This window comes from Coffea eugenioides, unplaced genomic scaffold (assembly GCF_003713205.1).
Source record: "Coffea eugenioides isolate CCC68of unplaced genomic scaffold, Ceug_1.0 ScVebR1_3592;HRSCAF=4877, whole genome shotgun sequence".
Classification (NCBI taxonomy): Eukaryota; Viridiplantae; Streptophyta; class Magnoliopsida; order Gentianales; family Rubiaceae; genus Coffea; species Coffea eugenioides.
The window spans coordinates 416,959-434,942 of record NW_020864184.1 but is presented as its reverse complement, the minus strand read 5'-3'; the positions used below and the strand labels follow the sequence as shown (position 1 = coordinate 434,942).

The 17,984-nt window shown below is 39.1% G+C and overlaps 1 protein-coding gene across 1 annotated transcript in view; it reads right to left on the bottom strand.

Annotated features, from left to right (window-relative positions):
* Positions 1-5,938: 5,938 nt before the first annotated feature.
* The window catches only part of LOC113758051, a 48,524-nt gene continuing 36,478 nt past the window's right edge, over positions 5,939-17,984 (bottom strand). The window contains exon 6 of the mRNA XM_027301079.1: positions 5,939-6,418. Coding sequence (XP_027156880.1) covers positions 5,939-6,418 — 480 coding nt within the window. The remainder of the gene's footprint in view (positions 6,419-17,984) is intronic.

The following is a 17,984-nucleotide window of genomic DNA, read 5'->3' as shown; positions in this document are numbered from 1 at the left end:
CATACCCCTTAATGGCTAAACTTATTAAATTTTCCAATAACTTCCTCTCTCCTACCCAGATTTCATAGTTTACATACATCTTACTAGTAACCAAACACTGGTTCCCCGTAGGAGTACTTACTTCTAGATCATATGGCAAACTAATAGGGGCAATGTCAATTCCACACATGAAATCAGGGTTAACAAAAGAATCGGTGGCCCCGGGGTCCATCAAAATTCTAGCTAGACGGTGGAAGACAGGGATCGTACCTTCCACCACCTCTGCCGAATCAGGGACAGGACGCTGCTCGATAGAATACACCCGACCAAGCACCTTCGGTTTCACCCCTTCCACTCTTGACTGCCCTGAGGTAGCCTTAGAAGATTGAGATTGTGTCGTCCCTCTCGCCTCTCGGGGTTGAACTGGACAGCTGGCTATCTGGTGCTCCGCACTCCTACAGCGTAGGCACTTCTTCTCCTTTCTCCAGCAGTTATCCTCCGTGTGGTTCGGCTTCCCACAGAACCCACACGGGCCACGAGAAACAGTGGCGGAACTCCCTTGTGAGGCACTCCTCTGTTGGCCTCGTCCCGTCTGGCCACCTCTTGGCGGAGTCCCTCTTGCCGTACCCAGAAATCGTCCTCCTCCAGTTCCCCTTCCAAATTTGGGAAGGGTACTCTTAAATCCACGTTTTTATTTTGAAAATTTCTCACTTGGAGCCTTGCGTTCTCAGATCGTAAAGCTTTCTCAACAGCATCACTGAAGGTAGTGATTTGGGCCATAGCCAAATCCTTTTGTATCTCTACGTTAAGCCCCTGAAGGAAACGCCTCGCCCTCCTTTGTTCGGTTAAAATAAGTTCAGGAGCGAATTTGGACAAGCGGGTGAACTGGCTCTCATATTCAACCACGTATTGGGTGCCTTGGCGAAGTCGGATGAATTCGTCTTCCTTCTTCTCCTGTACCAATGGCGGAAAGTATTTGGCATTGAACTCCCTTACGAAGTTCACCCATGTTCTTGGTGTCTGTTCTCTCTCCCACTTGGTTCGTATAATGTTCCACCAAGAACGAGCGGCTCCTTCAAGCTGAAAAACCGCAAAAGTAACTTGCCTCTCTTCCGAGTAGTGTAGGGCAGCAAAAATATCTATCATCTTCTCCAGCCACTGCTCGGCCACGTCTGGATCGGGCCCTCCCAAAAACTTCGGTGGGAAGAACTTTTGGAACCTTTTGAGGGCTCAATCCTCGCTCTCGACATGGTTCCCAGGGTTTCCGGGATTCCCGACAGGTGGGTTAGGGTTGTGGCCCTGTTGTTGCACTACATGGGCCAGTAAGTCGGTCATTTGCTGCATAGCAGCAGCTATCTGGACATTCGGATCTACCCTAGGTTCAGGGTTTGGTCCAGTCGAGGTTTCCGCAGTACCTTTATCAGAGGATTGGCTACTTCCACGTCCACGGCCTCGTCCACTACGAGTGCCCTCCATGGTTCAAGTCAATCTAAGGTCGAAACACGTAATAACAATTAAAGAACCATATGGGCATAAGCTTACAAACATAGCCAAATAATCAAAATAACACACAAAACATATATACACATAGAACATTTACACCGATAACACATAACTGTTTCAAACAGTCATATAGAAGCAGTCAGTCAAGTACATGTATACAAAAGTAATCCCATGAAACTGAAAGGGGTCCTCCAAAATAATATACAAAATTAGGCCAAAACAGCTAACTAAGCGCTTTTCCTAATTATTCCCCTCATGGGATCAAAAGTGGTTCAAAAAAGCTCTAGCCTAGCTTCCTACGGAGGCCACAGACTCTCCCCCCTGGCTAGAACTAGGGGTACTCCCCTCGCCAGGTGTACCACCACTAGGAGCCTGTAGACACCAAATTTTTGGTGTTTTATTATTTATTTATTTATTTACTATTCGTTTTTATTTGTTCTATTTTTAATTGTCACATTTAGTTTATTTACTTTTAGTTTTAGTCATTTTAGCCATTTTAGCTAGAATTTCTCAAAGGAAAAAGAAAAGTGTTCCAAAAAAATATGTTTTATGTCTTTTAAAATCAATCTTTTAGCATCTTACTTATTTTTGTTAAGTTATTTTGAAAAAAAAAAAAAGGGGCATCGTGACATTCAAGCTGCGTATTTGCGCAGCTTGCAAGAAAGGGCTCGGGCAGCCCTTTGGCTGCAATTTTTAGAGGAAGAGGGCTGGTTTTCCAGGTGGCCAGACACTGGCTAATGGAGGAAGCTTCTATGCAAGGTGTAGGGATTAAAATGAAAAGAAAGAGAAGCAGCAAAGGGGGGCCGTAGGATGAAGGGTTTGGAGAAGGGGTTTTGCATTTGAGGGTAGCCGCAAGGAGAGAGGGAGAGTTCCAGCAGTGAGCGGCGGTAGGAAAGAAAAACCAGAACGAGAGAGGGAGAGTTCCAGCAGTTACGGGCATCAGGAAAAGAGGGAGAACCGAGAGAGAGTTGAGGGGATTTTGGAAGTAAGCTAAGGGAGAGAGGTCGGCGGCTGTCTAGCATAAGAAAATAACAACGGCAAGAAAGGAATGAAAAACCAAAAAAGAGGGAAACAGCAAAGGGAAAAGATTTGGGGCTGGAAAAAACAGAAAGCTAAGAGGAGGTTGGAGAGATTTTGGACAGCGGGGGTTTTTCTGAAAGGGGGAGCCGGGAGCAAGAGGAGGAGAAAGAAAAAGGGCTGAGCAAAAGGTGGCTACGGGCTGAGAGAAGGAACGGCAAAAGGAAAACCAGGAGGGGGTGAGAGTGGCGGCTGCAAAATCTTAAAAAAAGCTTAAGAGAAAAACGCAGAAAGCTACGGAAAAGGGAGGCTGAGAAGCGAGTGGTAGCTAGGGTGAGAAGAAGAGGAGGCTGGACCGAAAGAAAGGTTTTGACTAGGCAAGGAAAGAGCTGAGGAAGAGAAACGGCGGGGCTGAGTTGAGGACCTGGGAAATCTGGACAAAAATGAAAAACTAAAAGAGAGAAGCTTCGGGCAGGAAGAAGTTGGTGGCGCTGCCGTTGCTGTTGCTGCTCTCGTACTACTGTCGCTGACTCCATCAAGCCCAGGCAGAAGCTTCAACTCCAAAGCAGTGAAGCCAAGTTGATACTTGGCAATCTTGTTGGAGCAAGCGGAGCCAGCAATCATTGAAACCATTGGCGCCTGCAACTCCGCCACCGCGAGATGGCCATTGTGAGAACGAGAACTTTTGCATCCTTTTTGCCGTTGTTTTTCTACAACTGCTCACCAAACTTCGGCCATCCAATTTGCTGGTTGATCTTATGTTGGAAAGAGGTGTTGGGTTTGCATTTTCTGGGGTCTGAAATACTTGAAGCATGTTCCAATACTTTGCTGGAAAAATGAACAACCGAATTGCTGAACTTTTCTTGTACATTTTCCAGAATTTTGGCATGATCTTTTCCTAAGTCTTCTGCTTGTTTTGATGGTGGTGATTATATGTTTTGCTTAGCCTAAAATTGCAGGTTTGGTTTTTGAAAATATATAATCCAAGTTGGGATTAAGAAATAGGCATTTGTAAACAGAGAGTGCAGCAAGTTTGTTTGATTGCAACCAGTTCATCCGTGGTCTTGCATGAAGTATTTCCAATGTTTGTATGATTTCCTCCCATGTCTTTGGCTTGTTTGGATGTTGAGTTTGGTGATCATTGTTGTTAAGATCAAAGTGGAAACGTTTGTTTAAGGTTTTAGCTGTGTTTGGATGGAAAAGTTGCATCGATAAATTTCAGAAAAATTGCATCAGCTGCCGAATGTTTTGTGGCAGAAAGCCTGCGGCATTTCTTTTCCTTTTTCTATTGCTGTTTTGCTGTATGTTTCTTTTATCCTTGATGATCAACTCTCTTTCTTGATTCAGTCATGTCATGAAGTTGCATGATTAGTGGATGATGGATAGGCAGAATTTTGGTGTTGGATAAATCTGTTTTGCATGATGAGCTGGATAGAATTGTAGCTGGAAAATTGCCGCAAACTTAGAAGCAAAAATCAGCAGATTTCATTCTTTTAGTTGCAGATTTTGAAGCCTTTTTACGTATGCATGCATGAAAGCTTTCTGAAATATTACACTTTGACCCCCTAAGTCTCTCCTTGTTCCACTAGGACCCAATCAAATAAATAATTTCATCAATTTGGTCCTTGGTAATTTTAATTTGTGCAACTTCATTGTTTGTTTGCTTCAATTGACTACCATGCTTTGTTTCAATTGCGCTTAAATCATGACTTTAGGGACTTTACGATTAGTGAGCTTGTGATTGCCTATTTCCTTTAATTTTCCCAAATAAATTGGTACCTTGACCATTTCTTTTATTTTGGAGGATAAATAAGTGATTTCACTTCATTGGGGCCCAATTGCAAGGGAGGTAACCTCTATCTCTTGATTTTCATTTCTCCTATGTGATCCAACGTGCTAAGTGTGAATTGCATGTCTACGTTGCTTTCCTTGCCTTTCTTTAATTCCTTTCATTTATTTCATTTACTTTTGCTTTTTATTTAAGTTATTCATTATGGGGTATGTGTACACCTCTTGGCTTGTAATAGATAGGGCTTGGAGGAGCATTCGATGAAGACCTATTGAAGACATGTGCCTAGCTAGCAAATGTAATAGGTTCATTAGCTTGATTGCTTGCTTTTGTTGCTATGTGTTAATTTGCTTTATTAGGTTCTTGCATCTAGTCAAGCATGCTAATTGTTATGTGCTATGTGTTTATGGGTGTTTGGCATGTCTAATCGCTTTCCATAGCCATGAATGAATGTGATGGATGAATGTACGTCACCACACTAGTCCAATGCTAGTTGTGGCTCATTATTTCATTAGGAATTCATAGAAATGGCTAGTCCAACGCTAGACCCAATAGGCCATCCCCTTTTGTTAGTGCATATTTGCATGTTCACTACATGTCATGCATTTTTCTTAGTTTTATCATTGGCATGCTCCTCGAACCCCTTTTTCCCCTCATTTTTAGGTTTTGCATCTCATACTAGTTATAGGGCTCATTTGCTTGAGAGTCCCCTTTCGATAAGGGAAACGAGCGAGTGTGGCTACTCGATAGCCTTAGCACGCTAGTTTTGCCTTCTAATCAAAGGGAAGATTAAGTCACAAAGTTAGGACTCCCCGTTCCCGTCTTGCTGCATTCCTATAGGATTCATGCATTCTATTCATTCACTATCACATACACTTACTTTATATTCTAACCCTTTTTCCACATTCTCACTTCACACTACTTTTGGACGTTTTCACTTAACTACTCACACTTTACACTTTTATTTGCACACGTGCACCTTTATATCCCTTCACTTGCACACGAACACTTTTTATCTTCATTTGCACACCTCCACTTACATCCTATTATTTTTATCATTTTTCTCATTTCACACAAACTCACATTTTCACATGGCATGCATTCCACTCATTTGTACGTCATTTAGATTTATGTGTGACCTCTCCAAAGGATCATTACTGGGCTTCACAATTAATGTGATTGGCACCACTCAACCTTTGAAGAGAAATTTCCCCCATGTCCCCTAGGTCTAGGTTTTTGCATTCACGTAGTCATATCCAACATGCGATACATACCTTGGGTAGAAAAATTAGGAGAAATTGGTTTAAGTCACGCAACTAGCCTTGGCTAGGTCGAAGGGGTGCCTTGGATTTTTATCCTTGCCTTCCCCTTCGTCAAATGTGACCCCCGATCCCTCTTTTGGTTACGTAGACCCAAAAGTTCTCTAAAAGGGTTTATTTACTTTTTCATTCAAAAAACAAAATCATTTTTGGGTGACTTGGTACACCCTAACTCTATACCAAGTGGCGACTCCATTTTTATTAAAAAACCCTTTTTCGAACTTCACTTGGCCAAATCGTCGCATTCCTAAGTCCCATGGCCTTTCATTGTTTTCACTTTCACACGTTCACATTTCATACACACTCACATCTCACACACCACTCACATCAATCAAAAAGTGGGGCGCGACAGAGCCACTACCTGCGCATTGGCGCCAATCATACCTTGGATCAGCGCCTCACACTCGTTAATAATGCCTCCGGAACGATCTCTAACCTCCCGGATGACATTAGTAAGGCAGGTGTTCACCACCTGCAACTGTTCCCTAAGAGTGTTAGTTCGCTCCTGCTCCATAGCTATGTCTCCTTGGAGCTCTCCGATCCGGTCAGCCTGCATCCTCGTGATGCCTCTCAGTCTAAGTAGCTCCTGGTGATCCCTAGCGGCGGCACTCCTAAGTCTCCTCCTCTCATCTAGCACCGCCAAGACCACATGGTCGGCATAAGAGTAGTACTGGCAACGCCTACAGCGGCGGGTCCGGCTGGCAGTGTACCAAAGCCGGATCGGACCTCCCGGCCTCTCCTGGTAATGGATAACTCGTGGCCGCCTCTGAGGGGACTCACCTCCACCCTGTCCACTCATACCGGCCATAACCTACAAAGATAGCAAAAGGATTCATATCTTAGACAAAGTAAACATAATCACACTTAACGGTACCTTAACACTTCTCTCACAGGTCCTAAGGAACCAAAGTCAAACTCGCCTAAGTCACTACTAACCAGGCTCTGATACCACCTGTGATAGCCCCACCTTCTCCTAGGGCGTACCAAAGGGGTTAGCGGACTGCCTGTCCAACTCTCGCCAGGACTGCTAAGACGGTTATACATAATCTAAAATGTTTCAGAAAATATTAGCGCGCTCAAGCGATCTAAAACCACAAAATGGGAAAACAAAAATTAAAATCACAAATGAATAGTGACTGCCACGTCACCATCCAACCAGCATCCAATCGAATATATATATCACCATACCTCGGAGAAATGCTTCCAAACCAAATAGGATACATGAACAGGGTTAAACGGTGTTATATACCTAAGTTTGTAATATACAAATCAAAAGAAAGTTATTTAGATCTAAGTACATTTAGGGATTTTCCCACCATCGAGGAGCTTTACAAAAGAATATATTCAAGCTATATAAAACTAGCTCAACTCGTGCTTCAAAACAATATCGTCTTCCCAAAAGTTATTTATATTCCTGTAAGGAAAACAAAGTAACGAGGGTGAGTTTACGCTCGTGAGATACCAACAAGACACACAAATAAACACATTTTATCACATAGTGATTCCAAAGCTCATAAACAAACAAGTCAATATAAAAGGATACAATTGGCTCTCAAGTGCCACTTTTCACTTGCCGCACTTGATCTCCAACCCGTTGACACTCCGTCAACCTTTAAAGAGAAGAACATCCTGTAGATCCCCACTTTAATCCATATTCCTTCCACCGATCACCCCCTTACCGGGCCCGAGCACCTCACAGTAACAGAAAGGGTAATACTCGAGTATACCATAAAGTCGAGGAGTTAACACTCCACTCGACTGCAGTGAACCCAAGGTCCGTTATCGATTCGTCCAAGCCCTTGCCGGCTCGATTCAATTAAAGACCAATGGGGTATGAGCTCAAATAGCACAGTTAAGTTGTCGGGCAAAGCCCTCAGCCAAGTCAAATCACACATGTAGACAATTTCACATTTAACAGTAACAGTAATACAGATAAGAGACCGAGAGCGATAAAGTACACTCTCGTCTCATTCAAGCCATTCAAGTTCATATAACCAGTATAAACAACCATTTAAGCAGTAGACCATATAATGGTACACTCACCAAGGCAAGTAAGCAAATTCACAAGTGAGTTTCGGGCGTAGGCGTCGGATCACCGGTACGACCTAAACAACAAGAATATCACAATTAAGACTCGAACACGAGTCAAAGCAATTCCACACACTATCAAAAATAAGGCCCAATAGAATGTATAGGTGCATAACCAAACTAGGGAGAGTACGGAAATGAAGTTTATGCACTAAAACCCAAAAGACAGTTTTGACGTCATTTAACGGAACGGGTACAACTGGAGCTACACTTATCAGATTAGGGTACAATTTATACCGATTCGAAGCTAAGACGAAGGGCTACAACTTTGTAGAAGACCACTTAGTCCAGTTTGTAGTGTAGTTAGGTGAAATTTACCAAAACAACCCCAGATTTTCCAGTTCAAAGCTCCCTGTGGAATTCAACTAGCAGTCCTGATTCATTCACTCATATCTCAGCACACACAACTCCAATTTAAGTGATTCCAAAGCCATCTGAAAGCTAAGATACAAGGCTACAATTCTTAAGAAGGCATCAACAACCAAATCAGTAGTATTCCTAGTCAAACTAACCAAAGTAGTATACCAAGTCAAACTAACCAATTACAGAAGCTGATTATCAGTTTCGGACAGAAACAGGGCAGCAGGGAAATTTCGGTCTTTTCATAGGCTACGTTGCTCCGATTAAGTTGAACTTTTACAGGAAGCTAGCTAACACCATTTTCTACAACTTTAATGTTTTAATCTTAGGCTAATTCAGCCTCTAACCTGCTCAAACAAATTCGGACAGAACAGGCTTGTTTGAAACCCTAATCTGGGAATTTCGCCCCAAACCAGAATTTTTGCACAATCAATCATATCCAACATATATCAACTCCATTTTACACCATAACTAACCAACAATCCATGACTAACCAACACTAAACATATAAAATCAGAAAAATCAAGCATAAAATAAAAATTCATCAATCTCCACCAAAAATCATAAAATCTTCCACTAAAACATCTCTTTAGCCACCACAAGTCATTAATTTAACAATAACATGAACAAAGGAAGAATCTCTTGGTCACTTACCTTGTAAACTCAAGAAAAGAGGTAACTTAGCACCTTTCCTTCTCAAACCATTTCACCAATCACCTTAATCCTACCAAGAGAAAGGTTTTTATGGAGCAAAGCCAAGTTTTAACGGTTGGTTTGTGAGATTCAAGCAAGAAATTGAAGAAAAAAGTTGGAGGTTTTTTTCTCTTCTTTTCCAACAAGAAGTTTTGCAAACCTTGAGAGAGCATTAACTTTTGCTAAGTTCAACAAGTGTGAATTTTGGATCAGAAGAAACTCACCGTTCTAAGTATACGGTGCACCCTGGAGGTAATAAGATATATCAGGATCTGAAGAGCCTTTATTGTTGAGATAAATGAAGAGGAAACCTGAAAGAAGTACCTAGAGTTATTTGTAAGCCAAGATATGAATTTCGAGGATGAAATTCTTTTAAAGAGGGAAGGATGTGAGGACCCGAATTTTCAATTTTTCTTACTTTTATTTCATTTTACTGGTTTATTTAATTATTTATTCACCCGTTTATTCTGAATAATTTATTTCATTCATTTTAAATTCATTTGCATGGAATAATGTCTCATTTATATTTTTAAAACGTTTCATTTGCAAATTTAATTTTTCTGCAGCTCATTTAGCGAGAAATAGTGAATGCACGTTTTTTGAGGTAAATTCGGTTCGAGAGTGCAATAATCTTGGAGAACTAAGGATAATTAATAGTAGACTAAGAAAAGTTAATTGAGGGATTAGATATGAATGAGTAAGTTAAGCTCAATTAGGAGCACTAATTGCACACTAATCGGTTGTTGACTTTTGAGCACTAAAACCACCTTTATGTCCATCCTTCTTACACACTATCACATCATTCACCTACCAACCAAAACCTCTCTTCCTCTCCTCCCTCTTGGCCGATTCTCCCCTCCCTCATTTCCCCTCAAAATTTCAGCTTTTGTCTTCCATTTTTGCTCCACAAAAGCTCTCCAAATTTGCTTCTTGTCTTGGGTCTTCACACAAGCTTGGAAGAGGACGTGATCAAGGAAGAAACTTGGTGATTTAAGAGCTCCAACCCTAGTGTTTAGTCTTCATTTTGGAAGCAAGGTAATCCTTCAAGAAACCCTCAACTTTTCCTCTCAAAACTTAGTAGTAAGTTAGTTTAGTTAGTTTAGTTGTTGGGTTGTTGATGGGTTCACAAGAACCTTGACTTTAGATAGTGGACTTGAGGTGGCTTGATAGGTAGAGGTCTTGAGGATTTTGTGTGTTTATTTGCTTGTTTGTTACTTGCTTTGATGAGATATGGTGTAGTTTGAGTTGGAAAAATTGGAAAGAAAGCTAGAGGAATGAAAGTGCATGCTGTCCGATTTTTGTCCTGTTGAAACCTTCATGTTAATTTCAAATTTTGATGTTATTTTGGTGCAATAATACTTGATACATTTTGGTGGTTATGTGTATGAAATATCTCCCAAAAAGCTTTCCATTTGTTTGTGTTAAAGTGGAATGAAATTGAGGAAGAAATTTGGAATTTTTCTGATCAGGTGACACCAACCAGGGTTCACATTTTTTGTCATAACTTTCAGACCAGAACCAACCCAGGCATAAAATTGAATAAAGCATATAAAACTTACAGGAAATCAGAGTGATAATTAATACAGAAGCTTCTTGAAACCAAATCTTTATTGTCTTCGATGAAAATATTACAAAGAAAATTAAAAACTGAGAAAGGTTTATAGAGAGAATTCTATGATGGCTAAAGTTTCGATGCCCTTTCCTTTGATCTTGAATCTTATTTATAGAGATTTCTTTCTTTGAATTTCATTTGCATTTCCATGCCGACACTTTCATTTGAATTTCATTTTCTTTTGTCGCCGACACCTTATCTCTTGCTGATTGGCCCTTTTTGGTTGCCGACACCTTATCTCTTGCTGATTGGCCCTTTTGAGATTCTTATCTTATCTTGAAATTGGCATCTTTGAAATTGGCCGACAACTTTAAAAATCCGTCGGGTCTTGAGCACAGGGACCACCAAATGGATCAAAAGTTGATTCTGATGACGATCCTGCTGACTCATCTTTTTTGTCTTCTTTGTCTTGACTTTGCAAATAATTTAGGTACTCTTTGAGCATTTCTGGATTTTGCATCATCTTTTTCATTAAGAAATCATTTACCGTTGTTTCTGATGTTGAACAACTTTTCTCCTTTTCTTTCTTCTGTGGAGTAGTTGGGAAATTAACTCCTTTGGCAGATTGCTGATTTGGATTTGTCCATTTGAGTTTTTCTCCCGTTTCTAGGAATCTTAATACATTCTTTTGATCACAAAATTCTTGGTTGAATCCTATCCACCATTTGATTTTTAATTCTCGAACTAGTGACATTGGAAGTGGTTTTTCCAATTCTTGATGAACTTTGAAACGCCAGCAAAAAATCCATGGTACTTTGAATTCCATGTGGAATAGTATTGGCCTTGTATATTCTTCCCCCCCTGCTTTTTTGAGATAAGTTTGATATCCCATAAGGACATTCGGAGGTAGAATTTCTTTTTGAGGACCAAACCATTTCCACCAATGGTTGAACCAAATTGGGAATTCTCTGCTGCAACTTTCTTTGAAGGTGAAGAATCAGGAATGATTGAATGGTCTATACAAAAAAGCACGATACCATGCCATTTTGTAATCTTGATAAGTAAATCCATCTGGAATGAATCTGACTGAGAAAGATTTCTTTGAATAAAGGGAAGTCCATTCATTAGGAGAACAAACTTTCTTTATAATGCATTTTGAATGGCTGATTATCTCAGGATTCTTTTTATCTGGATTAGGAAAAATCTCCACGGATTGAGTATCAGTGAGAATCAATTCATAATAATCCAAATTTTTTGATGGATCATCTGGTTGCCAGAAACATTTTGAAGGAAAAAGTCTTTGAGTGAAGGAATTAAGTGTATTATAAAGAGGCACTTCTTGGAATCTGGTTAGAGTAATATGTTGAGTAATAGGTTTGGTAAAATATGGATTTTCATTGGATTTTTCTAGGGTTCTTGGAATTTGTTGAATGGGTCTTATTTGAGAAGAGGTTGGAGTACGAGTAGCTTAACTATAAGTCAATGCTGGAAAATCTTGTAATAATTGAAATCTATTTTGAGTTACAGGAGTAAGACTCATCTCATAGTCTTGAGGAGTCTTTGGTCTAGAGCTTCCTGCTTTTGAATCCATGATCCTGCAAAATTAACAAATAATTTTATTGAATTTCTCCCTAAGCTGTTGGATTTGGTTGTTAATATACTGAATCTCCTCTTGAGGGTGACCGGCCTTTTTGAGGACTTCTTTGAAAATGATATTAGAATTGATTTGTCTTTTGAGAAGAAAAACTTGTTCTTTTGGAGTAATAGCAGACCAATAGCTATGTCTAATATGTACTATGTCATGGTTTTGAATTTGATGATAAGGAATAGGCTGAATTTCTTTTTCAGACTGTTTAAGATAATAGGTGAAATGTCTATGGGAAATATCTGAATCTTTTCTTTGAAGAAAAGGATTGTCTCTTTCAGCTCGTAATCTTCGAATGTATTCTTTGTGGGTTTCACGTTCCATTTCCCTGTAAAAATTCTCTTGTCAAGAAGTCAAGAAGAGAATTATTTTCTCCTTTAATAAACTCTATTTCAAAATCAACTACTGATAAAATTGCTTGCCATCTAGCAAATATTTGTTTTGAAACTATATTTTGAACATCTTTTTGTAAAACTTCTTTTGCTGATTTACAATCTATTCTAAGTAAAAAAAATTTATTGTATAAATCATCTTGAAATTTTGATATACATAATACTATAGATAAAATTTCCTTTTTAATAGTTGAATAATTCTTTTGTGGTCCTGACCATGTTCCTGAATGAAATCTAACTAATTCTTCTTTTGAATCATCTATCTTTTGTTTTAATATTCCTCCATATCCTAATTCTGATGCATCTGTTTCTACTATCATAAAGGCTTTAGGATGAGGTAGACATAAACATGGCAATGATTCAATTTTTTCCTTAAGATATCTAATCTTTTGAGTATGTTCTTCTGTCCATGGTTTAGGATTCTTTTTTAATCTATCAAACAGTATAGAACATTCTTGTCTTAATTTAGGAAAGAAATTCACAATATAATTTAAACATCCTAAAAATATTTGTAACTGATTTTTCTCTTTTATTTCATCTGGAAATTTATTTGCAAATTCTAAAGCTCTATTTATTGGCTTTATTGTTCCTTTATCTATATCATGTCCTAAAAATCTTATTTTGGTTTGAAATAGTTTCATTTTAGAGGCTGAAACAACTAATCCATTTTTCTTAATTATTTTTAAGAATATATTTAAATGTCTAAAATATTGTTCTAATGATTCTGAAAATATTAATACGTCATCAATATAGACTATACTGAATGAACTATAAGGATTAAAGATATCATTCATTATATTTTGAAATTCTGAAAGCGCATTTTTTAATCCAAATGGCATTACCTTCCATTCATAATGACCAAAGGGTGTTGTGAATGCTGTCTTATATCTATCTTCAGGGGATATTATTATCTGCCAATATCCTGATTTTAAATCAAATTTTGAAAATATCTTTACCTTATATAATGATGTGTGCACGGACCTTAGCCCAAGTAATAACCCAGTCCGAGTTCCATTGGGCCCAGTCACACGTGCACAAGCCAAGCTCTTCAAAGCCCTTGTTCGAATTGTCCAACATGGAGTCTTGAAGGATTTTAATCGAGTTATCTACACCATGACCCAAGCCCATGAAGAGTCAAGTGGGCCTCCAAATGAGTTGGCCGAATAGGGCCTTAGGCCTTAGTAGTTATTTAGCAATTGATTAGTGTTTAAGTAAGAGCATGGGCCGGCCCATCTTGTCCCAAGACCATGGGCCGACTTTTCCCTTTCCTAGTCCCTTTAGGGTTTCAGTCACTTTAGCCTATAAATAGGCTTGCTTTGTAAGGTTTTAGGGTAGACGTTTTATCAATAAAGTTTTGCATATTTTCGATTCTTCTTGAGAGAGAGATTCGACCCATTTACTTGCTTTGGCAAGGGTTTTGAGCAGTCTTGCGTCCTGTCCTAGATTGTTCTACCGACCTATTCCCCTGGAGTATTCACCTTCATCGGAGTGTCGTCTACCGTCTTGAATCAAATCGTGTCGTCCGTTTGGTTCTAGATCCCGCAGTTCCAAGCGTTGGACATCCTCGCTAGATCCTTGGGCAAACGTGCTACGTGTCTCGAAACGTGTTGATCGAGGAACGTATCAGTTGGCTTCAGAGCTTTGGTAGAGGTATCTTCCGTTATATCCGTAGTTTTGCCTTAGAGTTCTTTATTTCCGCTGCCTTGTTTCAAAAAAAAAAAAAAAATCTGTTCGTTAGCATTGTTGCTTTGTTGTGCCGTTTCGTGTTTTTGTTGTCAAGAAATTCTGGTCGTTGTCTTGTTGTTGAAGTCGAGTCCAAAACTGTCCGTTGTGCCTTGTTTTACAAAAAAAAAAAAAAAAAAAAAAACGTCACTGTTCACGTACTGTTCATCCGACACTGTTCACGTTACTGTTCATCGGAACACAAAATCTGTTGGTGTGTTATCTCCTTTGTGTTGTGTCTAGTTTGTTGATAATTTCTGTCCACAACTTGTTTCTTGCGTTTGAGTCGTTTGTTGCATCAAAAATTCTGGTTGTTGGTGTTTCATCGTTGCTCCCAAATCTGTCTCGTTAGTTGGTTGTCGCTTGGGCAGCAAGAACAATAACATGACGGCTACTAGGGTTTCCTTCTCTTGCTAGGGTTATCCTTGCGGCTAGGGTTTTCTACTTGCGGCTAGGGTTTCATTTGCGCTAGGGTTCCTTTGTTTCAAATCTGTCCAAGTGTTGCTTGCTTCATCCAAGTTGTTTAATAAATTTTCCAAAACTAACTTGCTTTCCAAAGTCAATTAGGAAACTAAGTAAAGCACTTGGATTACTCTTGTCTCACTTGGATACTCTCCTACATTCTAGGAATACTCTCCTACATCCTCTCCTATATTTTAGGAATAATTCATACATTCTCTCCTAAATTTTAGGAACACTCTCCTACATTTTCTCCTACATTCTCTCCTACATTTTAGGAACACTCTCCTACATTCTCTCCTACATTTTAGGAACACTCTCCTACATTCTCTCCTACATTTTAGGAATACTCTTCTACATTCTAGGAACCCACTCCTACATTTTAGGAAGCTAGGGTTTCTTTCTTTTGTGTCCCCATTGGCGCACTTCCATTTCTGTCTGCCATTATTGGCCTTTCAAAGTCGTCCATTTCCACTTCATTTTGCACCCATATTTGTGTCTTACCTTCTTGGTTACTCTTGTGGAAAAAGTTGGTGACAATTATTGGACTTGAGCGGCCTTTCTCAACTACCTAACCCAACAGGTAAAGGTATTTGGTAAGTCCATTAGAGTGACATCCATATACACGAGTGCGAGTGGATACACGTAAGGGAGCGTAAAAGGCAATATCTTCGGTTTCGTTGCTAACTTTTTGCAGGGTCCCTCATACGTCATGGCGAATACAAGACGCATAAAAGCTAGCCCACAACATTGTCTTCCTGATCCTAAGGGAGTCAAAGAAGTGGCATTACGTGGTGTAGATGAGCAATTGGACCTCGTCAAATCTCAGTTGCTTGGTTGGTTTTATACTCGTTGCGGTGTCAAAGATAAAATTTGTAGCTTGGCCATTGATGGGAGTTGTGAAGTCAACCTTGCAAGCGCTATCATGGTTGAGAAATTAAATCTTCCAACCATTGATCATCTTCAACCGTACAAGTTGACGAGCACTCATGGTGATGTTTGGGTTACTAAGCACACACTTGTACCTATTCACATCGGCAAATATGTGGATGAGGTGTTGTGTGATGTAGTCCCAATTCAAGTGACACATGTGTTGTTGGGCAAAGCATGGATGTCGAGGCGAGAAATTAAATATGACGGACATACTAATAAGTATTCCTTCTTATTTAATAGTCGTCGTCTTGCACTTGTATCACTTACTTATGACCAACTTTGTATTGATCTAGCATGCATGAAAAGTGAGCTTGAGCGTTATAGAATGGAGAAAAAGCTAGATGAGGGAATTGTGCCTGAAGAGGTAAAACCCGAGGGAGTTGAAAGTAATGAGATGAAAGGGTCAGCTGTTGAACTAGAAAAAGAGATGGAAAAATCTAATGAGATGGGTGGTAAAAAGGAAGAAAAGAGAGAAAGTGGGCTGATCTTGAGCAACCCGGTGAAGGCCTATTATTTTCCTAACGAACTTACCTTCGCTTTGTTTAGTGTTTCTACTTTTATACAGATCAAGCAAAGGCAAGTTGAGTTGATCTTGGTGTGTTCCATTCCAAAATCAATTGTAGACTTTGCAAGCCTCCATGAAGTTGGCACTCCAAGAGTTAAACCCCGTTGGTATCCATTCATGGAACAATGTCAACTCAAATCAGTCCACACCAAAGGGGAGTTGATTCGAGCTCGTCTTGAAGGGAACACTCCACATTTTGGGGATCGTTGTGTACCAAGGGTTCGTTTAAAGAACAAGTACCTCAATGACCATTATGATTTTCGTCTTGCTCTTAGTCCACATGAAGCTCCAACATCACCAAATCCGTCTTGGTGCCTTGCAAGTGTGTTCGAGCCGGAGTTCGATGCCAAGCTCTTCAAAGAATCCCTCCAAGCCCTTGTTCGAATTGTCCAAAACCAACATGGAGTCTTGAAGGATTTTAATCGAGTTATCTACACCATGACCCAAGCCCATGAAGAGTCAAGTGGGCCTCCAAATGAGTTGGCCGAATAGGGCCTTAGGCCTTAGTAGTTATTTAGCAATTGATTAGTGTTTAAGTAAGAGCATGGGCCGGCCCATCTTGTCCCAAGACCATGGGCCGACTTTTCCCTTTCCTAGTCCCTTTAGGGTTTCAGTCACTTTAGCCTATAAATAGGCTTGCTTTGTAAGGTTTTAGGGTAGACGTTTTATCAATAAAGTTTTGCATATTTTCGATTCTTCTTGAGAGAGAGATTCGACCCCTTTACTTGCTTTGGCAAGGGTTTTGAGCAGTCTTGCGCCCTGTCCTAGATTGTTCTACCGATCTATTCCCCTGGAGTATTCACCTTCATCGGAGTGTCGTCTACCGTCTTGAATCAAATCGTGTCGTCCGTTTGGTTCTAGATCCCGCAGTTCCAAGCGTTGGACATCCTCGCTAGATCCTTGGGCAAACGTGCTACGTGTCTCGAAACGTGTTGATCGAGGAACGTATCATATAATCTATTTAATAAATCTTTTTTATTTGGAATTGGATATCTTATCCATTGTAATACTTTATTTAATGGTTTATAATTAATAACTAATCTTGGAACTCCTCTTTCTTTTTTAGCTTGATTCATTATATAGAAAGCTGCACAACTCCAAGGTGATTTTGAGGGTGTTATTAATCTTTTATCCATTAATGCTTGTATTTCCTTTTTACAAAATTCCAATAATTCGCTATTCATTTGTATAGGTCTTGCTTTAGTTGGAATATTTTTCTCATTAAAATCTTTTTCATAGGTTAATTTTATCATATGTTGTTTTCTATCCCAAAAGGCATTTGGAATGTCTGCACAAACTTCTTTTTTAATTAACTATTCTAATTCTAAAATTCTTTTTTGCATTTTTATTTCTTTTAATTGTTCTTCAATTTTTAAATAAGATTTTTCTTCCTTTATATAACTTATATGTTGTTTTACCTTAGTAATGGAATTTATTGTTTTATATATAGAGGATGATTGTAACATTTGTAATTCTCTTTGTTTTATTGGAGTCAAAAATTTAAAAGTAATAGTCTTTCCCATGATATTAGTAGAAATTCCTTCATGTCCTACTGAGAATGGATATATTTGAATTAAAAAGGGTGTTCCTAATATTATATCATTACTTATATTTTTTACAATTATAAAATTATGTCTAATACAATAGTTATTATTACATATTGAGCCTTTTGTAAATTTATATTTTACATCTAGATTTTCTCCATTTGCTGCCATTAATGTTTCATTTGTTCTTTCACAATATTTAGTGGGAATTATTCCTTCTTTTATACAGCTTGAATCTGCTCCACTATCTAATAGAGCTACATAAGTTTCTTTGAAATCTTCTACTGTTATTGTAACTAAAGCATACCATTTTTGAAATGTTATTTTCTCTATTGTATTTAAATATTGTTTTTCATCTATTGGTTTTTCTGAAATAACTATTTCTTCTGTAGTTAATGCTTTTGAAGTAGAAGGTTGATTTTCT